The 24,604-nt window shown below is 55.4% G+C and overlaps 1 protein-coding gene across 2 annotated transcripts; it reads right to left on the reverse strand.

The window, feature by feature from the left end:
* Window positions 1-199: 199 nt before the first annotated feature.
* TWF2 (twinfilin actin binding protein 2) lies at window positions 200-24,330 on the reverse strand. Of its 2 annotated transcripts, none has more exons than XM_075713970.1 (9): window positions 24,274-24,330; window positions 14,541-14,618; window positions 10,151-10,329; window positions 8,494-8,589; window positions 7,551-7,655; window positions 2,181-2,306; window positions 1,943-2,093; window positions 1,378-1,499; window positions 200-1,198 (listed from the first exon to the last, which is right to left on the reverse strand). In XM_075713970.1, exons 1-9 carry the CDS (start codon window positions 24,296-24,298, stop codon window positions 1,031-1,033), a joined length of 1,050 nt encoding a protein of 349 aa, XP_075570085.1. In that variant the 5' UTR covers window positions 24,299-24,330; the 3' UTR covers window positions 200-1,030. The 2 variants fall into 2 exon arrangements, with proteins under 2 accessions (XP_075570085.1, XP_075570084.1); XM_075713969.1 differs by lacking the exon at window positions 24,274-24,330 and adding an exon at window positions 17,813-17,912.
* Window positions 24,331-24,604: the final 274 nt, after the last annotated feature.

A 24,604-nucleotide genomic window follows, 5' to 3' on the forward strand; every position in this document is an offset into this window, starting at 1 on the left:
GCTCTCCCCCCCAAAATCCTCAGTGAAGCCTAATGGGCAGTGCCAAGCTCAGGCCTTGGAGCTGGTGACAGCCCTTGGTAGCTGGGGACATGCCCAGGGGGAGGCACGCAGGGGCTGTCACGCTTCCCTGCACAAGGATTTCGGGCAGCCCATGTGATTTTTAAGACACAGGGCTGCCCCAGACCAGAGAGCCGGCAACAAACCAGGGAGGTGACAGGGGGGGCTGGGGCACATGGAGCGGGGGGACCAGGGCTCAGGGCCCCCCCAGCTTCCATCCTAAACAGCAATGGGGCTGAGTCAGGGCTGTAACAGCTCCCTCCAAGGGGAAAAGACTTACTGGGGGGGTTCAAAAAAGGGGATACAAACATCACCCAAAGGCAGTGACCTTTCTCCAGGGCCAGGATGAGCTCAGGACTGGGGGGACCTTCCACCTCCCGCCAGCTGGCTCCCCTCAGGGACAAACTCCTACCAGCAAAGCCCACCATGCAGGGAGGGGTCCTGCCTGCACCCTGAGGGGGTGCAGGATCGCTCCAGGCCTGGGGCAGAGGGGCCATGCACACCAAGAGCAGGACAAGGGAGCAAAATCTGGGGGCTGGGGGAGCAGGGAAAGAAGCATTTTCTCTTTTCAAACAGGAATCCCCAACACCATCCACTTCCCTTTGCATAGAGCAGCTTGCAGGAGAGCGCATCCTTCAGTCACCCAGGGGACACAGAGAACGGTAGCTGTGACCCTGGCAGGGACAGGAGCAAGGCTGGGGGACACGACCCTGCTGCTCCCATCCTCCTCCAGCATCCCTGGGGCTTGCACAAGGACACAGGGAAAAGAAACACCAACAACCCCAAACCCTCCCCATCGCTCTGCCCCCAGGTGCAACAAGCCATCCTGATGTTTAAAAAAGGAATGAAAAAGCAAAAAGAAGGGGGGAAAAAAAAATAGGCTGAGATAGAGGGAAAGATCCCCAGGTCAGCAGAGAGGAAGCCAGGAAGCGCCGCGGGGATGCTGTCCGTTCACTGCCCGGTCCTGCGGGATCTAACTGTCCTCACCATTCTCGCCTGGCCCCTTGATCAGCCGCTTCTGTCCCCGTTTGCCCACGGGCCCTTTGGGCTTGGCGAAGGCCTGCTTGAAGGCATGCTGCTTGGGGTGCACCTCCTCGTAGAGGAACTCTGCCGTCAGCTCGGCTCCATCGTCAATCTCGATCTGCATCCGGGAGCGGCAAGCAGGGGTTAGCAGCTCCCTGTGGTCTTGACACCCACTTTTGGGGCACCCAACTCCCCACTGAGCCCACCAGTGGGGCTGGACCGAGGCTGTGGCACAGCCCCTTGCAGATGCCTGGCATGGGTCTCTGCTCCATCACCTCCAGGTGGGCTCACACTTACCTTCTTAGCTATCTCCAGGCAAAACTCCTGCTCCACGGTGTCCAGCAACCGGCTCTTGCAGCTGGAGTAGAGCATGCGCTCCTTGATGCTGCATTTGTACCCAGGCATGGAGTAGATAAAGACTGCGAGAAGAGAGCAGGGTTTGTGGCACTGCCTGGGCTCGTGGCCAAGGAGCATCAGGCAGCCACATCCCACTCTCATCATGGCTTTTCCAGCCCCAAGAGTCCCAGTCTACTCAGCGACAGAAGGTGAGCCATCCCATCCATCACCCCTCCCCAAATCTCTCCTGGTATGCCTGCAACGCAAAGGCCACCAAACTGCCGGCGCAAATCCTCTGCGGCAGCACCCAGAGCCCTGCACCGCGCGTGGCAGCTTCTTTTGGCACCAAAGGGCTTGCCAGCACCCATCACAGGAGGACAGCAAGTGGCAACTGACTCAAGGTCCCCTGCCACACCATCCCTATCCTCATCCCCATCCCTGCTTGCTCCCAATGCAAGTGATTGTCCAGGGAGAGTGGGGACCAGCATGGACTCTAACCAGCCGTCCCCAGTGCCAGGGCACTCACCGACAGACTCCAGATAGTCTCCTTCATGTGAGTGCTTGTACAGGAAGAAATGGTAGCGAGCAGAGTCCTGCGGGATCCTCTTGGGCAAGTCAGCGATCTCCGTGGGGCTTGTGTGCACCAGGTCGATGGTCTCCCGCTCCAGATCCAGCTTCTGATGGTCAGAGGATGGGGGAGTGGACAGGAGTGAGAGGCAGCAGCAGGAGGAGAGGGGTGCAGGGGAGCCACGCGAGGGACCTACCAGCTGGATGTAGTTGATTTTCTTCTGCTTGAGCGCCTGGATGGCTTGCTGAGCATCCAGCTGCAGGGGGAAGGCCAGGCCCTGCAGGGTCTGGTGCTTGCTCTCCACGCTGATCTCCGTCTTCACCTGGGGATGGAGACCACCCCAAGTGTCAGGGCAGAGACTGGCAAAGGGTGGGGAAGGGAGAGAAAGGAAAACTGGCCGGTGCCACGGCAAAAGGCTTCTCATCCAAGGAGCCACCTGACACCTGGCTCATGGGGACCGCAGCATTAAACCACCAGGAAGTCAGCCAGGCTCAGAGCGGCGATGCTTGTCACTGTACCACCACGCCGGAACATCACCTAGCCCCACCCCTGCACCCCTGCAGCCCCGTGCCCCCCACCTTCACACCCAAAGACCATCTCAAACACGATCTTTTGCAGCGAGACCCTGGCAGGGATGCTGTGACCAACGCTGGCATGTGTCCATCTCCGATCATCTCCCACTGCAACCTGCGGGTGATGGGGAGAGCCCTGAAATCACAGTGTTCAGCTGCACAGGTTCCCATCGGTGGGGAGAGCAAGCCTCTCCTCGGTGGGCTTAACTGCAGCAGACAGGCAATCCCTGTGACGCTGGAGCTGGGGAATTGGAGATCCACAGCTCAGAAAGATCCCGGCCACTGTTTTCCCCATAACCCCTGCAAGGCAGAGGCTGCTGCCCATACCCCAAGCAAACCCTTCACTCCAGGAGACTGAACCCCACTTCAAAGAGGGAAGAGAGGTGGAGGACACATCACATCACCCCTGGTGCCCCCATCCTGAGCGGAGCTGCAACAGGGGTGTCCTGACCAGGACCAGAGGCTGCCGTGAGCTGGCAGGAGGGAAGGGGGTACAGGACACGGCAGGCGCGGCATACCTCCTTGGGATCAGGGTACTCTACCAGCAATGGGCAGCAGCAACAGCCCCCCACCATCTGCCACAGAATACAGGGAGATGGCGTCACCCCGATGGCAGAGGAGCCCATCCCACCTCCAGATCCGCACCCCCCCGGACCCCAAGATAAAAAGTCCAGCAATGCTAACCCAGGTGCTCTGCAGTGAGCACGGGTCCCTTTCCTTTGGGAGAGGTTTGGGGGATTTTGGATAAAGACAATCCAGCATTTTGTTTTGTTTTTTTTTTTTCTTTTCCCTCCCCCTGATAGAGAAAAGGAAGAAAAATCAAGGCATGCCAAGAGAAACACAGGAGTTTTAAGCTCACATCTCAAAAAATAGCTCGGCAGCGCCAAAGTGGCCATGTTACAAGGCTGCCCTTCGTTACAGCAGCCCGGTGAGGTACCCACACGCTGGGGAGGTGATGGACCCAGGGTGCCCAGAGCAGAGCATGCAGAAAAACACTGCCAGGAGAAGGAAAACCAGGCATCAAGTGGGCAGAGCAGCCTACCATCTCAGTGCTTGAGTCCTGGGAACAGGAATCCTGCGAGCGTGGGGAGAGGAGACACACCGTCAACAGCACCCCATGCAGCGATGAAAGCGGGGGGTCTTGTTTGAAACAAGAAGGGAAGGGGGACACACGGACATGCCGGGGGGGATGGAGGCATACCATCTCTCTGCTGGAGGCCAGGGAAGGCAGGTCCTGGCAGCATGAGCAGGGAGAGCAGCAAAAAATGACACGGGAGACATCAGTGCTGGGGAGGAGCTGGAGGGAGAGCCCTGGCCCCAAGCCCTGGCAGTCCCACATGTGATGTCTCCACCGACGTCCCCATGCAGAGCCTGTCCCTGGCCCATCTCCTGCCAGCTCCCCAGCCAGGGTGGCCCTTACCCAGGATCTGGAGGAGTTCCAGCAGTCGCAGCAATAGATTTTGGGCTATCCTCTGCCAAACAGCATATACTAAAGGTTTACAGGGAAAAAAAAAATGCCCAAGTCTCTATTCATGCCAAGCATCCTGGAGGATGAACAGGGTGCTCTTAGGGAAATAATTGCTCAAGGGTCATCCAGCGCCACGTGGGCAAGAGGTCTAGCTGACCTCCAAGCTCTGCTGTCCTACCATCCCCCAGGGTGCCATGGCACCAGCAAGCGCCTGAGGGCAAGTGCGCAGGGGTTCAGAGGATGCACACAAGCTCACCTGGTCCTACCCTGTGGAGAGGTGTGGCATGAGGACATTACCACTGCCAACACCCTTCAGATCCTCATCTTTCTCCCCCTTATACACAAGGAGGCTTGGGAGGGTTATAGCAGGACCAGAGAGAGCTAAAGCTGTGACACGAAGCACACCAAAGTCCAAAAATCCCAAGAAGTGGAAAGTTGTCTTAGCAGCATCAACTCCCCCATATACTTCTGTATTTTCTACTCCTTCCCTTCTCAGAAACATTAAAAACCCAGGAGCTGTGCATGGGACAGCTAGGTCTGTGCCGCATCCCATCCTCTCAGCCCCAGTCTCGCTGGCAGCAGGCTTAGCTGGGGGTTATTTTATCTCCTTTTGTTTAGGTTAGTTTTTTCCCCCCCTTTTCCCTCATTGCTGGCACAGTGCTGACCTTGGCTAATGAGCATTTCTTTGTCTTATGGGTGAAACCTTCAGTGGGGGCTTCCGGCAAAGCCTCTGCTCTACCCACCCACCAACACACTGTGCAGCAGCTACAAATGACACCCCCTTACATGCTGCAATGGCACGGAGACCTTTAGTTCCTCTTAATTCTTCTGCCTCCTCCCCCAGCTCCAAAGCTGCCTTCCTCTCCCCCGCAGCCCCATGATGAGATACGCCTGACTTCCCTCCGTGTTTCTGAGCCTGCAATGCTTCTAGAAAGACTTCCCACTCGTGGGTGTTGAGGTAGCTCAATCCCAAATTCAAAGCCATTTCTTAGCCCACAGTCTGCTAACAACTTCCAGCTCAGTAAAGCTGGCGCCACATTTTCCATTTCTACTAAAAAAAAAAAAAATAAATAAAGCAAATGGCAAATTTTTGCAAGCTCCCACCCAGCTATCAAAAAGGGGGGTAGCTCACAACATCACCTCTGTCCATGCAATCCTAAAACCACAGAGGAAGTCTGGCTCATGCAGCCTAAAACCTGCTTTACCAAAGGATGGGCAGTCAGGGTACATGCAAACCTGAGTGCTTCCTATCTCAGTGTAAAAGGCCGCTGTGCCAGCCCTGAAGCCGCTGCCATGCAGCCATCACCTCCCCGCTCCTGGTTTGCTGCTGCCCTTCCCCTCCCACCTCTTCTCCACACTCATCTGGTGGTCAAGGAAGATCCCAGGGAGCTTCTGCCAGCCCAGAAATGCAGCCACCTTTGGGATGAAGCCTGCAAACCTCGTCAGCATCTCAGAGGGTTGTGCATCAACAGCACTGGAGAAAAGCTGCTCCACCAGCAGCAGCTCCAGGCGAGGGGCATAGCAAAGCACTTGCGAGCTGAAGGCTTTTAAAGAAACAATGTCCCTTGTGACACTTCCAAAATCCTAACGGATTGGTTGAACCCAGGGGAATGTACAGGGTCCTGAACTGCTAGCAGGGGCATGGGCAAATATGCAGAAGTGCTGAGGTCAGGGCTTGCCTAGGGGCTGCTTCCCAGGTCACTGCCAGCCCCAACTGTTTGCTCCCACACGCTGGATCTGCTCCCCCAAATGAAACTGCAATGTGCACATACGTGCAAGGACCCTGCAGCCTGTGTGCAACTTGCGCGCATACGCAAGGACCCCGCAAGCCTGCAGGCAACGTGCAAGGCTGGAGGCATCGCTGTACCGAGCGGGATGCTGCTACAGGTTGAGAGCCGCTCCCATATAGCTCCTCTCAGTGAAAGCCCTCTGTTTTGTGTAGTTCCAGAAACTCACTTGAAGCTGCATTTACTGTAGAGTCATGTTTCCTGCCCTGAGGAGGTGAGCATGGCACCAAGCACCCGAGCCATAGCTCCCACCACCTCCTGCTCCGTGCCCAGGGCCAAGTGGGCACAGCCCCCGCACCAACACGGAGACCCTTCAGTACACCCAGCACTCGGCTCTTTCCCATCTTTAAATCCACAGGCAAAAGTATATCAATTTTCCTCTCTTTCTAAATGCCAGTGACTGCTCCCATGGCCTGGGCTGACGCAGGGGACAGCATAACTTTAAAATAACCCCAACCAAACCAAAAAGGCAGCAGCACCCTCACTGAGGCACTGCATCTCGCAAAGGCGAGGGTGGGAAGCAGAGCATGGCAGATCAACCGGAAAACAAGCACCATGAACACCAGTTACCTGGGCACTTTACCCTGCAAGACACAGCCCGAAAAAATCACCCAAAACTACTTAATTTTGCAGCACTGGCCAACTAAGGTGGCCAAACAAGCCACAGAGCCACCATGAGCACCCATCTCTCTCTTCTCCAAGCATGGGCATCACCTTGGATCCTCCTGCACAAATCCTGCTCAGCTACTCCAGGCTGGAAGCTGAGATAACCACGCTGAGACCCACGCAGTGGAGATCACCCCTTGGTGGCACCTCCCAAATGCCCCTCAATTCAGCCATCCCCAGACCTGCTCTGGCAGGTGGAAACCTCCTGCCTCATCTTTGCCATTAATTAATGCCAGACTGATTGGCTTCACATCTCCCAGGCATGTCCTGATCCATCCATGAGCCCCACAGCCCCAGCACAGGTGGAAAAGAGAGGGATACTGCTCTAGAGAGGAAGGCTTTCCACGGCATCCAAGTGAAATCCTCCCACCCCAAAAAAATACTGCTTCCAGGTGGTCTTCCCACCCAGGGAGCTGATCCCCTTCCCTGTTTTGGTGTTTCACAGCACCATGGAGGTTGGCACGAGTGCCACAAGATACCGGAGGGGGGATGATGGCGTTACAGCCTTGTCTCCCTCCAACCCTACCCCATGCCACTTCCACATCTTTTTCCAGCACAGAAGCTCCCAAATTTAGGCTAAGACTTTTATTTCTTGGGACAGCATCCTTCATATTTATAGCCACAGAGGAAGAGTATGGGAAAGGATGCTGCTGAATTCTTCCTGCCTCCCCTACAAATTCAGACTCAGCTCTGGCTTCTGCCCCAATACCTAGAGGTTAGAGACTGCTGCCTGCTTTCAGCCTCAGACTGTCTTCTGACTGCCAATTACAGCAAGTGTAAAGCAAAGGAACCCTGAGCTTATGCCCTAACAAGAGGGGAGAAAAAGAAAGAAAAAAACCAAAGAAATCTGTAAACTCCTCTTCATGCCACCAATGTGACCATGAGGATGCTTGGTCCACCTCGGCAAAAGCAGGAATGGGTTAAACTGCAGAGGTGCAAGAGAGCACAGTAAAAATGAGCCATCCCTTTTAGTTGGATGCTTGGAAGCTTGCTCCCACACCTCCAGCAGCAAACACATTCCTGCATCCCCAGAGGGTCTGGGGCTCCTTCTCCCTGGGCTGGCAGATACCCACCTCGTTGATGCGGATCTGCTGGAGCTCCTGCTCGGCTGCAGTCAGCGGGGCTGGGGCGGAGCAGGAGGACACGTGCTTTTGGTAACCGCTCAGGGACACGTCCTCCTGCAGAGGGACAGGGACGGGGGGAAGCATCAGGGGGTGGTCATCACTGCAGGGCTGGATGCATCCCAGCCTTGAGGCTGCGTCTGAGCAACCCAGTGGGTCTCAGGCTCTCTCCCTACCAGGGGGACCAACCCGAGCAGCGCTCTCGGATGCCTCTGTGCAAATCCCACGCTCAATTTTAAACAGTGCCCGCGACTGCCTGTGCCCGTTCAGACCACCCTGCCCTCCCCGGACACCCACGGCTGCAGCAGCACAGCTCCTCCAGCTGATTAACAGAGCTCATGAGCACAAAAGTGATGGAAAGACAGAGACCACAGCCTGGGAGCAGCAGAGAGGGGCACCGGAGCAGAAGGACAGCAGTGGGGATGCTCCCTGGCTCACATTGGCACCAGAAGCCCCAGAGCGGGGCTGATGCCCGGGAGGTCCTTGCTGTGCAGCTCCCCCTCTGAAAAGCCCGTGGAAGAGAAGGAGAAGCCCCCCGCCAAGCACTGCTGGGGAAGCTCAGCCAGAGAACCCTGGCACGGCAGCAGCTCTCACTGCTGGAGTGACACTGCCACCGCCTGGCGCTTCTTTTCCCTCTCAGAGTAAAGCTCCAGATCTTAGAGCCTTCCTCCCACCGCTTCCATGGTCTCCATCAGAGAGTGACCACAGCTGTGCAGGCAGGAGAAAGCGGCAGCGGCCACCCAGGAGACTAAAGCAGCGTGGGGACAAACCTCTGCGCTGTCCCCCCACCAAACGCCAGTGTCCCGCGTCCCACCCAGCTTCGGCACCAAGCCCGGGATAGGCTCCCAAAGCTCAGGCTTGAACTGAAAAGGCTGCCCAGGAACCAGCACTGTACCTTCACTGTTCCAAACATCTCGTCCTTTATATGCCCCCCGCCAAACTCCTTCTTCACCGTCGCTCTGGTGGCAGCATACAGCATCTTCAGCCGGACCTGCGCGAGGAGGGAGGCGGCAAGCGCGGTCAGAGAGAGGATCCCGCACGGTGGGACCGGAGAGCAGCACCTCCGCACAAGGGGAGCCCGATGCTCGTGGCCACTGTCCCACCACCGGCTCTGCTCCCAGGGAGGGACGAGGTTTGCAACCACCTAGTTTCTATCCAGGCTGATTTCCAACCACAGCATCTCCGGGTAGGGAGCAGCCAGCAAAAGCCACCAGCACTAGTTCCAGGACTGCCGGCGTACGGTGCAGCCTTGCCAATCACTGCCTGCAATTGTTAGTTTATGCTGTGCTTTGCTTTCCCACCCCTGAGCTCCAGCGCGTCATTTCTTGCCCGCACCTGCGTAAGAGGAGGTGTAAATACCTCCGGAGCCACCTAAAAGCAGCTTTTGCCTTTCAACACTTCTTTTGCATCACTCTTCTGCAAAATGCAGGAAAAAGCTTTGGCAAGTGCTCCCTGGCACACTGTTCTTTTGCAATAAGACCCTCCACAGTTTGTTGAGAGATATAGATTAAAAAAAAAAATATTATATATACACATGTATATGTACATACACACACATGTATACACATATGAAATTACATATATATTATAATTGTATATATGTGTGTGTATACATATGTGTATATATAATAATATATATTTGTTAGATATATCTGAAACTGCAGAGGGTCTTTTTCATATATGCCTGTTATATAAAATAATATATAATAATATTTGTTATATAACAAACTTTTTTTTATATATGACAAGTGCACTTATTAACATGGCAGTAAATCTACATAGCACATAGATTATATAAAATATATAACAACAAATATATATAGGTGTATATATATGTGTATGTGCGCACACATATATATGACAAGCACATATGTTAACACGACAGTAAATCTCGGTCCCACTGAAAGCCCATTACAGACGTGTGCTCAACAAGACAGCATTTTTCAAGCTGTTCCGCTGAAATCCTTGAGACTACCATCCCATCCAACCAGCCCTTTTGCGCCTGCTCTCCAACGCCATCTCCGACTCCACAAGCCAGCCCAGCAGGTGTCAATGTTGGCCTGGCCGCACACAGCTCCAAAGGAACCAGCCTGCCCAGCCCTTTTTAAGGCTGATTTTGGAGCTGGGCCAGCAGCCGCTGTGTCAGCCCTTGAGCGGAGCAGGGCCAGGCTGGACACATGGCCAGGCAAGTCGGTGCCAGCGCCAACTCTTCCCAGCAATGCTTTTGGCCAGAGCTGCAGTGGGATGACTCCATCCCAGCCCCGTGGTCCATACCACTCCCCCTTCTGCATCCCAGTCCTTTCACCTCCTCACGCGGCGCCGCAAAGATGACAGAGACACAGTCCCAGCGTATCTTACCGTGTCTTAAAAAAAATTCCCCCATCCCCAAATCTGTCTCCACTTCTTAACCCAGGCATGGTGACAGAGGGTGTGAATGCTCCTCCTCAGCCCCAGTGCAAAGTCAACTTGGCCCGCATCCCCTCCTCCCTCCACCGCCCAGAGCACGTCCGTGTCCCCAGCGCTGGGGTGTCACAGCCCGTCGCGGTGCTCACCGGGGAGCTGTCGGGGGACCAGGAGATGAAGAGCCACTCATAGCCCTGGGCATTCTGGCTGTCCAGGCGGTACAGCACGTAGCATGGCTGCTGCTCGTCCAGCAAGGGCAGCACAAAGGCATCGTAGTCAGCGTCCCAGTGCCGAGACAGCTCTTTGTGGGCTCCCAGCACAAGCTGTTCTGGAAGGAGAAGACAGAAAAGATGGTGTTAGATGAAGGCAAGGCTCACCTTGCAGGACCACGTGGCGGCTCATCTAAGGGCTCGCCGCAGCTCCAGCACTGACAATGATGCTGTCCTGCAGACAAACAAATGACAATCTTGAGCCACGTGCAGGAGTGTACACCCCCGGGGCGACCCCCCAAGAGATGCCACTGGGGCTGTGGCTGCTGTGGAGGGGCTGGTTTTCTGCCAGCATCCCACTGCCTCCTGTCAGCCATCTCCTCCCCTCCGGTGCTCCTCACCGCTGAGGTCTCCTCTCTGGTGACCATCTGTAGCCTCCTTCCACTCTGCTCCCTCCAGCCATGTAGTCCCCAACCATCCCTCCTTGCCCACAGGGGAATGTGAGACCTCTTCCATCCCACCTGGACAAGCTCTAGAGGCACTAGAATACCTCACCAGGGATAGGAGGGACTACCTAGATTTGGGGTGCTCAGAAAAATAAAGGTCCCATAGCAAAAGCCAGGATGATGAATCAAAGCTGCTCTCATCAGATTCTCTGTAACCTCAGAGGCGTCAAAATCAGAGCTGATACCCAAAGCCCATGTCTGCAGGGACCAGAGCTGTCCCAGAGACCCCAGCCTGGGGCGGGGACCATGCTGCCAGGAAAGCCCCAGCCTCTGGAAGCGACCTACACATTTCATGCACATGGTAGCATCTCAAGTATCTGAAGGGTATTTTTTTCAGCTGCCACACAAGCAGCAGTGGGGCTGGGAACCCCATGAGCCAGAGAGCGCTCAGCTGGGATTTAAATGCTGGTGCAGGCATCCTATGAACATGAAAACCACCCCTGTGAGGGTCAAACCAAGCTTGGGATGGCTGGATGGAAAAGTGATGGTACTGGAGATGATCAGCGTAGGTTGCTGGAAAACAGCCTGTATTTTTATTCCATTTTTAGATGCAGAAAGGTCTGGGGGGAGATGTCCAGACTCAGAACAAGATGTAGGAAAATCCAGAAGTACCAAAGGAAAATAAATTGGGGCCTTGGACAGTTGGCACTCAAGGGGATGCTCAGCCTGGTATGTGCCCTGCCTGGACCTCTGCCCATGGCCCTGCTGCTCACTGGGAGCCGGGGAACCCCTTGGCTGGGGCACAGCCCTCTCCCTCCCAACCCACCCAGCTCAGCAGCTCTGAATCCCATGGCAGGAAAGCTTTTAAGGAAAACAGTTGAGGATTAAAGGGTTTGGGATGAATTACTCTCACCCTCCTTTTCCATCCAAGCAGGGCATTCCCCCACTGACTGCAGCATGCCCCTTCCCTGCCCAACGCTGCCCTGCCACCACACACTGAACCCATAATTATTTGCACACGAGGGGGACATGCTACCAGTACAGTAACAAGGACAGCAGAGAAAAAGGTGCTGAAAATACTTTACCTTCAGCAAAACTACCTGTTTTGAGAAAGAGAAGCATAAAAACCTCAACGTACCCCTAAAATAAACATAAAGCCCTGCAAATGGATTTGTACATCGCAAAGACCTGGTATCCCGAAGAGACTGCAAGGAATCTCACCCAGCCAAACCCACTGGCAGCTCATGGGTGTCTCCGTCTGCCAAACATCCCGACACCTCATGCATGAGGCAATCAGTGCCGAGTCACTCCAGGCTATTCTTGGGCTGCGCCCAAGCCAGACCCTGGCTGTGCTGCCGTGAGCCGGCAGCCTCCAGCTTTCCCCTGGGCTGGAGGAGTTGCTTACTCCTCTGCCTCCCATCAGGCTCTTTGCAGTTCAGCTCCTCAACCCCTTCGGGGCCAAATTTTCCTCCCCGGGAAACATCAGGAAAGGAAAACCCAGAGAAGCCGCCTTTCAGCAAAGCACCATCATCAGCACTGGCTATTTCAGGCTCCATTTCTGCAGGGCACTGCTGCTGAAAAAGCACAGCTGGGAGCATTTCTGGCCCTCGAGGTGCCCCCAGCACTCAGCCACAGGCAGGCTGCCTTGCTCCGAAATGCCCGTACAAGGCAGCCCTGCCTGCAGCTCTGGCGGGTGCCACAGGGTGACAGCGCAAGAGCCGTGAGTCTGCAAAGCTCAATGCACAACATCACCTACATGCAAAGAAATGCACCCAACAGAGAAGTCCACAAAGCCAACCTTGTCCAGAAACCTGCTGACAGCGAGGAGCAGAGAATCATCTAAAAACACATTGGATCACAAGCCACTCTCACACCAGGAAACCATTGCTGAGCCTTGGTGTGCAACCCGCTCCCCCCAACTCCTTCTCCATCTAACCTCGGCTTCTCCCAGCAGGGCCCCATAGGCAACATCAGCTCAAAGAGCTCCCAAACAGTTGCTCAGCCATAGCTGCTGTCCTGGGGATGCCCAGACACAGAGCATCTGCCATAGGGCTCCTTGCACCATCTTTCTCTCTTTCCACCCCACCGTTGCCTACTCTGACATGCCCGAAGACTAATGCCCTGTATGGCAGAAGGTCCTCTGCAAGCCATCGAGCAGGGCTTCAGGCTCCACTTCCACATTCCCTATACCAGCAGGGCAGCTGGCATGTCCTCCCCAGCTGGCTCAGGCCACATCCCTTCCAGCACGCTTGAGTCCGTCCGTCCAGCTGTGACATCTGCCTGGCCACTCATTACTGCCTGAAGGTCCTTCTCTGGTGGGTAGCAGCCTGCTGATGCCCTCTGTGTTACAGAAAAGAGTAGTGACCCAGGGGGACCAAACAACTTGTCCTAAGTCATGTGGGAGGGCAGACAGGAGGTTTCCGAGCCAGGCTGGTGTCCCCAGCAGACCAAGCCCTTCAGCACAGAGATGCTCCTGGCTCTCCTCCCTCCACCTGCATCCCCACAGGGGCCCCAGGCTCTGCTGCATCTCAGAGGCTTCTGCAAACACCCAAGCTCCTGCAGAGCTGCCCATGGCTGGTCCAGGCCATGGGGAAGGAGCCAGGCTGGGAAGCCCAAAGCCCTGCCGAGCGAGGTTGGTCTGTGAAGCAGCTGCTGCCGCCAACACATCAGACAGATAAATATATCCCGTTCAGCCTGAGTGGAGATGGTGGGACATGGCTTCCATTTGATGGTAAAAAGTCTCCCTTGCTAGTGTCACCAGCCACAACGCAAAGCCCTATCACCCTAAGTCCAGGCTTAGGGGCATCCATGACTTATCCTAACGCAAACCTGAATCCTACTTTTTAAAAGCAAAAGGAGCCAAGAGAGCAATATTGTTGTCAAAGATGCTCCGAAGAAACAATGCAGATGTCGCGTCCCAACACGCAGGGACCTCATCGAGGACAAAGCCAACACTGCTGAACCTTGTGGTGGTCCTGCTGATGCATCCCATGCATTTCAAGTCACACCACTCTTCCAAATGGGGCTTCACAGCCCCTCCAAAGGCCAGCATGAGCTCCTTACGACCACAAGCTCTTTACAACCACATCCACCTCAGCATTTGCAAGCATGGTCCTGGTGGCTCACCCAAAGGAGATCGTGATGGCAGTTTGGCAGAGCACGAGAAACAAGTCATTCATATGCAATTGTACAAGGCCAAAGTGATGGAAAACCTACACCACAGAAGCTCCCTGCTAGGATGCTAAATCAGTGCTTTGCTCTGCTTGCTAGTTTGATAGATGTAGAGGCCACCCAAAGGCACCTTTCCACAGTTTCCAGGTTGGTGCCAGCCTGCAAACCGGGCTAGGGGCAGCCCTGTGCACAGGAGCAGGGGCTGGGATGGGTTTCAGAGTGTAGCATCCCTCATAGGATGCAATCGGAGCCCTGTGCTGAGGCCTGCACCAAGGAGCACCCTCCTGCCCACAGCATCTCCTTGCCTGCTGTGGGATGCCACGTCCAAGGAGGAAGGTACTGTGCATCACCCCCAACCACAGTCCCACGGCACCCGCAGCAGCTTCTCGCAGGGTTCCCATAATAAAATTCAACACAGTGGCAGCAAAAGCCCCTGAGCCCAGCACCGATCCCGGACACAGGCATCGGTCCACCAGCAAAGTCGCTGCTCCCCACCAGAGACGCCCTGGGGCTCCAATAACTGCTGAACAGCACACCCAAATTTTGGGCTTGGATTTCAGCTCTGGGCTGCTGCGTGCCAGGGAGCCCCAGCAGGATTTTCCTTGGGGTTTCCAAAAACACGAGCTGGCACCACAGCAGCAAAGAGGAAAAGAGGAGAGGCAAAACAGAGAACGAACCTGGCATAAATCAAAGTACTTAAAAACAGGACTTACCATCCTCGATGATGACCTTGATGAGTCGAACTGAACCGTTTCGGGCTTTGGCAAAAAAATCCCTTAATTCCGTGGTGGCTGAAAGAACCAGAAACATCGTGATCAGATTTAGCAGTCAAAGCAGGTGCTGGGCTGCTCAGTGACTGGCCAGGGAGGGGAGCAACTTGGCAGGATAGAAATTTAAAAATTAAAAAAACCCTAAAATCTCTGGTGCCAAAAAAATGTTAATAAAAACAATAATACAAAACCCAAACAGCTGGGAGTGAAGTGCTGCGTCTCCCTGAGGCGTCAGAGTTAAATAGCAGCTGGGAGTGCATGTGATCCAGAGAACTTGATACTTGGCCTGGGTGAACATAATCACCCAAATTTAGACGATGGCTTGGCCAGTGCAGGCAGGGAGAGCTCAAGTGACAAGTTTATTTGCTTTACAGAGCAGCAGGCTTTGCCTATGGGGGGTGGCTGGAAGATGTCCTGACAGGCTGTGATGTCCCGGGCTCGTGACACACAGCGGGGATGCTGCTCCCGAGGAGGCTGCAGACTAACACAGCTCCAAACTGGAGGCACTGGTTTGAAGCCGAGCCCCTGGGAAAGGGAAAGGCAAAGGCAACAGCCCGGGGGTTTTGCTCCAGAGCCGGTGGGGCTTTGGTTGCAAGAAGGCTTTTGGGAAGTGTTTTGGGGAGCCACCTTCTTCCCCATCCCCCAGCAACAGACACCAGCAACCAGTTTTCAGCATCATAACCAGGAGGCAACAGCGGGCAGGGGATGTTGAAGGGGCAACGCGCAGCCAGCATCGGAGGCTGAATCTGCCCACCCCGAAAGCATCACTGGTGCAGAGCTCCCTATCCCACCCAGCACATGCTACGTGCACAGGCAACGCCCAAGAGATGCAGCTTGGAGGGGCCGAGCCCCCTGACAAGGAGCATCTCCCAGCCCAGCTGCCCCTGAAAGCCCCTTCGATTACATGCCTGAGCCCCTTCCTGGATGCGGCCATGCAGCCAAGTGTCCTGTGAGTTTAAAGCCACGGGCAGCTCTGCGCTTGTTAGAAATATTAAAGAAACGGTGTTGCAAAGATCAGAGACCCAGGCAGACACACCCTCAGTTCACACCAGGATCCATGCTCAGAGTCACCATCAGCAACCCCCTGCTCCCGGCACTTTGCCGCGCTGCCTCCCCATTACTGATCACCGTGCCGGAGCAGCCCGCAGCAGGAAGGAGCCCTGCTTTGGTCCCTGGAGCCCGAGAGCACCCACAGCCAAGGCACTTCACAAAGAAAGCCATTGCTATGTCAGCCAGAAAGGTGCAGTGGCTGGGGAAGCCATTCCCTGCTGGCAGGGGCCGTATCAGTTCCACTTCAGTCCCACCGGCAGCGGGTACCAGCCTTCAGTGCAGCCCCCCAGCATCGCTGCGGGAGGACGTTAGCCATCCATCACGCACCCAAGGGACACGCGGGGCCAGCGATTCTGTCACACGCTGGTGCCCTCTGTCCCCTGGAGGCAGACCCCAGAATGGGGCACTGCCCACAGCTCCCCCAGCCCCGAGGGAGAAGGAGCGGGCATGGATTTGTCCCCAAGCACAAACGCTGACCACGCAGGCAGAGAGGTGGACAGGGAAGTCCCAGGGAGCCCCCCAGGGAACTCCTGCTTGTCCCCCCCAAGCAATACATCTTAGATGCATCTGTCCCACCAGCTCAAAGCCTGCCCTGATCAGATGTCCGGATGGTTTCTCCTCCCACAGAGAGAAGACACACAAATGAGGAAGAGCTCCGAGGCTGGTATCCTGCAAGCAGCAGTGCTCCTGTACGAACCCAGAGATGCCACCCCATGGGTACGGGCACACAGACACCCCAGCAAAGGCACATCAGTCCCTAATGGCATTTTAGGGGACACACACAGAAGGTTTGCTGGGGTAATCCCACCACAAGCAAACCATCCTTCTCCCTCCATCAGCATCGAGGCGTGTGGCTCTCCCAGTTCCCAGCATAGACCTTCACCCTCTCCCAGCACTAGCTGGGAGCTCAGCCTGCTCCTGCTGTTTCCATGCAAGGCTGCTCTGATATTTTTAGCCCCTTTCCCTGTTGAGAGCAGCTCTTTCCTTCCGGCAGCATCTGTGGTTATTGCAAACACACGAGGCGGAAGAGGAGGGGAAAAAGGAGACATTTATACACCCAGGAAACCTCGTGCAGGAGACAAAAGCTTCCAATAAGCATTAAGCTTTGCCAATTCCTATTGCACTGCCACAATAGGAGAGAATAGCATTGGTCTTGGATATTTCTATAGCATCAACTTCGGAGGAGAAAGAGGAAAGCTCTGCAGCGCTAACGGGCTTGCAAATCCCTCCAGCCTGACCCCATCCTTCCCAGAGCTCAAGGACGCACAGTAGTCTGGAAAATCAGGAGTCTGGGCAAATGCAACCCCCCAGCCCACCTGGAAATGCTAGGAGTGCCCAAAAGTATTGGATTGACAGTTGGGATGATTGACAGTTGAGTGATCGACAAGTGACAGCCAAGCACTGAGACCTGTGTAGGTACAGAGGGGTTTAAGGGGACAGGGAGAAGCACAGATAGATGCTGCCAGAGGATTGAAGTGCACGATGGCAAATACCACAAAGTCTGCCAAGGAGGGAGATGCTTTCCAGAAGAGACAGTGGCAGAGCTTTCAAAAAACGCAGAGCGGGCTTCTGAGCTTTAATTCTGCTGAAATAATAAAAAATAATAATAAAAAAGAAATTTTCACTTAAATGAAAAAATCACTGGAGTGTCTTTGACATCCCCTTTTTCTCTCACAAAGCAGTGCCAAGAGCCAGCGAGGAGGGAGAGGAATAAGCTAGGAAAGGTTTTCAGCATGAGCTCAGCAACCGCTTCATTACAGCATGATTACGACTTAATTGGCACAGCAGACTTGATGAGATGGCTCACATGCTGAAATATTAATATAGAAGTCCACAGCCGGCTCTGGAAGAAAGGCAAGGAGAAGACCTTACCCTGGAGATGGAGGCGAGTGGTACCTCCACCCTGAGGCATCTCCATGCCAGGAAGTCTCCAGGACCTAACTCAAGGGCTGAAAAACCCATGTGTGGGGAAACCATAAAAATCAGTTTCTTTTTCTGGTTCCTCTCCTTCTGCATTTGACAACAAGACGAGGTGGGAAAGATGCTGGGCACATATCAACATAGCCAGCTGCTGGCATGGGGCCAGCTGCAATGTTCCTTCTGTCCAGATGGGGAAGGGAGGAGCAACAGGGCAGAGGAATGTGGGACCCACGTGTCCAACTCACCCTCTAGACAACAGTTCCTGGAAAATCCTGGAACAAATAATCCACAAACAAACCCAAGGAGGGCTACAGCCAGCAGGGATCTACCAAGACCAAGTTGCATGAGATCAACCTAGCTTCCTCCAGAAGAGCCACAGACCTGTGGGCTTCAAGGGTCTCAGCTCAGCTTTGTAAGTGTCTCCAAGTGTTGGAAGCCAGCTTGGGAAACATGGTGGTGGTGAACCTCTACAGCACCAGCACAAAAATGCACGGATAACTCACTCTGGGAGGTATCAGAGGTTGGATCGAGCAAGGTCTCCTGGAGACCTGTGGTGGGTCCAGGTTTAGTCCATATTTCCACGAACACTTCTGGCAACTGCAATAGGGCTTTCTGCAGCTGTAAGGTGGGAAGCTAGAGCAGATGCAAGCGCGCGCTGGAGAAGAATTCACCGTTCTCTCAGGAGACTGGAGAAACGGGCTGAAAAAAAAAGAAATAGGATGAAACTCAATAGGAAGCAAAGTACTGTAACTAGGAGAAGGACCAGCTACACAGATGCAGGGCAGGGTCCAACAGGTCCAGAGAGGAGAGGTGGGTTGCAAGCCAAGTTCAGGTTAATCGCTTCATGTTGTTGCCGGCAAAGTCATTCGTGAAGGCACAAACAAGAGCAAGACCACGTTATTTGGTGCTGACAAGGCTGCAGGCACAGCACGAACAGCATGTCCAGGCTCAGCATCGTGCAAGGAGGAAGGCACAGGACGGGTGGCACCTATGCCAGAAGGCGCAGCGTGCAAGAGCAACTGAAGTAACCAGGGCTGGTTGGCCCAGAGGAGAGAAGAAAAAACAATGAATAACTTGTACTGGTTTTCCAGCCAGAAACATCAGGTCCCTCCTCGGCATTTGGGAAATCTCACGATGAGGGTGATCAAACCCCGGGAAGGACATCATGCCTCCATCCCTGCCCCAAAAAACCTCCAGAAACCCTCCCGGGATGCTCCTGCTTTGAGGCAGGGTGAGCTCAGTGGCATCTTGAGGAACCTTCTGGTCTTTCTACAAGGCAGCCCTGCCATCAACCCTCCTGGCAGACATGGCAGGCACAAGCACCCATGCATCCTCAGCCACCCTCCTATGACAGCCCAAAAATCGCCTCCAGCCACTGAGTCGTGCAGCACCTCCCTCTCCCACCTGTTTGTAGGCTGCAGATGAGTTGTCCCCTATTCATGAGCCACTTGCATTTAGCAGTCTGCTAGCAGTGTGTCCCAGGTCCCCTCGCACCACAAAACCTCCCTGCCTAGTGGCACTTGCCACCCATTTGGGATGGAGGGCTGAGCAGAGCAGGACATCGGCACCAGAGCACCCAGGCTGGGCAGCTTGCCGCATGGCAGGGAGGTGGCCTTCAGGTGGCCCTGACCACACAGGCAAGCTGCTAGAGGAGAAGAGGAGCTCGCGGTGAGAAGGCATAGCGGTGCCTCCCCTCTCAGCAGCACCAAGCAGATGCGGACCAAAGCTTGAATATCCCACACCTCAGGGACCAGCAGGGTGGCCAGATCCTTGCACCTACTCAATGGATGTGCTGTTTGCAGCCAAAGCAGGCAGCTGCCCTGCCCTGGGATGCGGCTATTTGGGTCAGTCCCCGGGAGATTTCAGTGCCGGGCTCAAAGCATCACACTTCCCCAAAAAAGCTGTGAGATAGAGCTGCAAGATGGTGCTTGCAGGTACTACCCCGCCACAAAAGACATCCCCAAAGCTGAGCCTTTTTTTGATGTTTACAGCCCCAATTAGCTTATCAGAGCAGAGCCAGGCTTTAACGAGGCCAGAGGGAGATTGAGGCACCACACAGTGATGACAGCCATAGCCACAAGAACGGACCGGTCTCTCCCTGGGGATGCCAGGGTGCCAGCGGAGCTGCCTGCGCAACCCCCAGTTAAACACCGTGGAGATGGGGTTGGAGGCGACAGCCACGCCACCGCCCCTGCACCTTTCTGTCCTCCATCGTCTCACTTGCTTGTTGGGGGAACAACAGGTTTTTGCTTATTGGACCTTTCCCAGTCCCCCCCCCCATCCCGACGACAGCACCCAGCTCCCAGATCAATAATACATGCTCCCTGAAACAGATGCCTCTCTCAATACGTCAAGTCACCTCTCCCTCCCAACAGGAAACCCGAGCCTCTAGCCATCAATCTTTCATTCCCTGGACATAATCTTCAAGTCGACGCGAGTCCAAGTGGCTGCTTCCCTTTCACCGTCCGTGTCTGAGGCACAGTGTGCCTGGGATGCAACAGGGCAACTCAGCCAAAAATCCAGCCACAAACCTGGGCAAAACTTGTCCAAGCTCCAGGGATGCTTAGCCAGACAGTAGTCGAGATGCTGATGGATAAGAGACACCTGCACTGGGCACACCTTCCCCGCACAGGCAGCTCTGCCCGACTCCTGCCAGGGCATCCAGGAAAGGGCACAACTGCAACAGGCACAAAATAGCTGCTGCTGCTGCTAAAATTCCTCCTTTTCAGCCTATCCCAGTGTAACTCTGTCACGCAGCGCCTGCTCAACCCACTCGCTGCAGAGCATTTTTCTGCTGACAGACTTGGCTGGCCAGTTTAAGCACTAGGAGGATTTTATTTCTCACCATGGTGGGGGAAAAAAAAAAAGTGTCCTTGCTGGGAATCTTTTCTTGGGGAAAAAGCTACAGATGTCAGAAGAAAATAGAAAGAAGGGGGGTAAAAAAAAAAAAATCTGAGAGAACACAACCAAAGCTTTTCTCCCAATTTTCTGTGGGGCTGAGCCGTATCCCAGAGGATTTCACGTGGATGACTCCTGGCCTGTATTGCAAATCCAGGAGACTTCCAGCCACCCGCCTGACACTAGCCATTTGCTTCTCAACACCCAATTTTCCACTTGTGTGCCCAGGACCTCTTTTCTACACTTTGGAACCTTGAATCAGAGTTAGTCAGCCCTTCCCTTGCTCCAGGGTAGGCAGCACCCACCCTGCAGGCAGCATTGGTCACATCCAGCCGTTGACACAGCACCCCGGAGCCAAGCATGCACAGTCCTGCTTTGCCTGCAGAAGTTGCTGGTTGCTGTTCCTCTTCTCTGCCCAGTAAAGCCATCACTGGGAGCACTGGTTTGCACATCAGGGGGGACAGAGACCCAGGGACAGACCCTGGCAGCGATCTTATTGCATTCAGAGCCTCTCGACACATGCTTTCCAAGGGATTTCCTCTACCCTGTGACTTTAGGTGCTTAACTTCAAGGGGTTTGACATCTCAGGGCATTTGTCTGGTCTCCCATCCAGGTTGCTGCTCTTGTCATCCTGGTGTGCCACTGGCTGGGATGTGGGCCATCGCCCCAAGCAAGGCGTCAACCTCTGAGCTGGGTGCTGGCCCCAGAAAAGAGCTCACAAGCAGGAACCGGCTCCTCAAAACCATCCTTTGCTCCTCTGCTCCTTTTTTCCCACCTGACATCACTCCTGCCTGCACACATCACGGTTATGGCTGTCCTGAAGCAAATGGCTGTTCCTACCAGGTGCTTTCCCAGGGCAAGATCCAGTCCTGAGGCACAGCGGAGGCTCAGCCATGGATGGGAGCAAAGGTCCTTCCCTATCCCTACATCTTGCCACCTCCCCCAGAAAGAGCTGGCACCAAATTCTATTCTTTTGGTTGAAGAAACAACATGCATTTGATTTCTTTACTTTCTAGACAAAAAAAAAAAAAAAAATCTCCTTTAAGAGACTTTTTCTCTCTACCCAAAGGTCACGAAAGAGCACCCAGAGGCAACTGCGTGACCTCCCACCAGCATCGAAGACCTGGTTTAGCATCGCCTTCCTAAGGCACAGCGGCCAGGCTTGGCTTTTAATCTCAAACAGTGAATACTGTCCCCATCTAATGCCACTCAGGGAAGAACAGGGACCGCAAAAATACTTGGCAAATCCTCCTAGCTGTAGTTAAAAAGCAGGTTTCCAGCCCCAAGAAGCCCACAGCAATCCTCAATAGCTTCCAACCACCTCTCCAGCCTGGCAGTCTCCATGGCAGCCCAATTTTCTTGCCAGCACCTTGGAGGGAGCTGCCACGGATACTTAAAAAAAAATAATAATTAGCCTCTTGCCTCTGCGTGAAAGGCTCAGCCCTGATTAAACACCCTGAACCTGCGGCTCTTCACTGCCATTGCTCCCCCTCCCCAGGGACCACCTGCTTCTCCCCAAAAGGCAGGATGGCTCGGTAGCATCACTGCTCCGGGGGCTCCCCCGACACGTCACCCTGCTCTCACACTGATCTAGCACGGCGTCAACCAAAATCGCTCACCAGCTTGCCCACAACCTCCCCCAGGCCAGCCAGCAGGTCCGATCATAATTCCCCCAGGAGCAGATGCCTTCCTGCAAACGGGGGAGAAATGGGAACGAAAAAACACAAAGCGATGTGTGTACACAAAAACCACAAGGCCCCAGAAACCAGGAAGATGTGGAAAATCCCTCCTCCTCCTTGGCAAACAAAAGACCTCAGCGTCTCAGCAGAGGGGATGAAGGTAGCAGTGGGATTGCTGCTCCTCATCCGATATCAAATCTGCTGTCTGCCGAGCAAAGGAATTAATTTGATCACCATGCCAGGGTGGGGAGGACTGAAGTACCCAAAACCCCTGTGGGGTGGTTCCCTCAAAGCCCCGAGTGCCCCAGTTCAGCATCACAGGTGTTGGAGGGGCAGATTTGCATTCAGAGAGGAAACAGCCGCTTCCCGGAAGAGGGACCATGCAGCAGGGGATGGAGGAGCAGACCCAGAGGAGCCACCCAGAGATGTCCAAGATGCTGGGAGAGAAGACCACCCAATGCAAGTTATTTTTCATAACTGCAGGGAGGTTTTTACACCACCCCCAGCTTGGGGATCTGCTGCCTGTGCAGAGCCGTTGAGTCTACCCCCACCCTGCACCGGCTGCACCTCCTCGGGGGAAGTCCAAGTCCCTTCCCCTTTCCAGCAGAGCGCTGCTGACGGAGCACATTACGTCCTACGGGCAACAATAACTCGCGGTGACTCTCGGGGCTGGCCCCAGCAGGGTTTGCCAAGCAGTGGGCAACCAAGGTCAGCACAGGTTGGTGCTCTCGGAGAGCAGCTCAACTGCTTTGCCAAGCCAGCACATCCCCCCAGCAGCCGCAGGGGTGCCAGGGAGGACCAAGGGCATCAGTGGCGTAGGAGCAGATGGGCACAGCGGCAAGCAACAGGCAGCAGCCTCTTGGGGCGCAGGCAGCGCAACAGGCCTTGCCTGCACCAAAGCCCACAGGAGAGTTCAGGTGGGCACTGTTTTTTTTAAATTATTACTATTCTTTTTCGTAGAGGGAACATTCAACTAGAGGCTGAGCTTCAGTGTCTCAGCTTAAACTAGAGGCAACAAATTTGAACTCAAACGTTGTCAGCTACCAGCACTCCCAGGCAAAGCAGGAGAAACTTCTAAGCACCATCGCTAACCACTTCTCAATGGATGCTCTTGACCGTGCACTCAAGCCCCGAAGATGCTCATGCCACAAAGGAACAGCAGCCACAAATTCAACACCCTCGTGCAAAGGTGCTGGCCGTGAGGAAGTGAGTTGCAAGGCCAACGTCCCAGCTCCCCTCCCGGGGCACGCAGCGGTGCTGGATTCGTACCCGACTGTCGTGGAGCAAGGCTTCAGGGGCAGCTGCTCTCACATCCCCGCTCGCATATTGATTCAGTTACATAAATTATGTAGCACCTCTACTCGTGATTAATATTGTTAATTGAATTGGCCAGCGGGGAGCGGGAGGGAAATACCGTGAGGACACACAGTCACGCACCAAATGCGCCCATAAATGCAAAAGCTGTCATCTCAGGGTGCTTGCAGGGAGCAAGCGGAGAACGCGGGGAGCTTTCCCCCACGTACAACGGCCATGGTCAGGCAGGAATTTATTCAGGCTCTCTGCAATCCCCCTGGGAGGAGGCGCAGCGCTGGGGGCCGAGCATCGCCGCAGGAGGGGAGATGTGGCCGGGGCTGATGCGGGGCTGCGGCGAAGCAGATCTGCGTGCATTACGGTGCTGCCGCAGCAGAAGGCGTCTTTGCGAGCGGTGTCACGGCGGCTTATTGAGCATCAGCCCAGACAAAAGGATGCAGGAGAGCCCCTCACCGGCAGCATCCCCGGAGCCAGACCCCCTCCTTCGCCTCCTAAGAGCGCCCGAACGCTCTGAGCCTGGCTCAGCGCCCCCTCCCCCCCCGGCTACTCGCAGGAAAACCTGCCAGCTCCTTCGGGAAGCTTCATCTTATCGCCCTCATCATCGCCACCGCGACACGGACACCGCCCGGCAGCCTGCCGCGGCGGGGCCGGGGGATGCTCAGGGCGCGTCCCCGCTGGGTGCCTCCCGAGGGGGGTGCGGAGGAGCGGCCCGGGGGATGAGGGTCTGACCCCTGCCGAGCCCAGCACGGCAGCGGGGGCTGCGGGCACCCCGCGGGAAGGGGCGGGAGGGGACCAGCGCCTCGGCGGGCGCCGCTTACCATGGATGCCGGTCTGGTGAGTCATGGCTCCGCTCGGCTCCGCTCCGGCTCCGCCGCGTCCCGGGCAGGAAACGGCTCCGCAGGCAGCACCTCCCGCTTCCGGAGTCTGGAGCCCGCCGCCCGCACCGCCCCGGGGAGGAGCCGCCGCCGGGGCGGAGCCGCGGCCACCGGGGAGGAGCCGCCGCCGCCGCCACCGCCCCGGGGAGGAGCCGCCGCCGCCGCCACCGCCCCGGGGAGGAGCCGCGGCCGCCGGGAGGAGGCGCGGCCACCGGGGAGGAGCCGCTGCCGCCGCTGCCCCGGGGCGGAGCCGCCGCCGCCGCCGCCGCCGGGA

This window comes from Pelecanus crispus, chromosome 7 (genome assembly GCF_030463565.1).
Source record: "Pelecanus crispus isolate bPelCri1 chromosome 7, bPelCri1.pri, whole genome shotgun sequence".
NCBI classification, from domain to species: Eukaryota; Metazoa; Chordata; class Aves; order Pelecaniformes; family Pelecanidae; genus Pelecanus; species Pelecanus crispus.

Coding starts and splice junctions, on each gene's coding strand:
- TWF2 (XM_075713969.1), bottom strand. CDS start 17,912: ATGCAACTTGGTCTTGGTAGATCCCTGCTGGCTGTAGCCCTCCTTGGG. Junction 10,330..14,540: donor CAAGGTCATCATCGAGGATG/GTAAGTCCTGTT, acceptor TTCTCCTTCCAG/AACAGCTTGTGCTGGGAGCC. Junction 2,307..7,550: donor AGCAGATCCGCATCAACGAG/GTGGGTATCTGC, acceptor CTCCATCCCCAG/GTGAAGACGGAGATCAGCGT.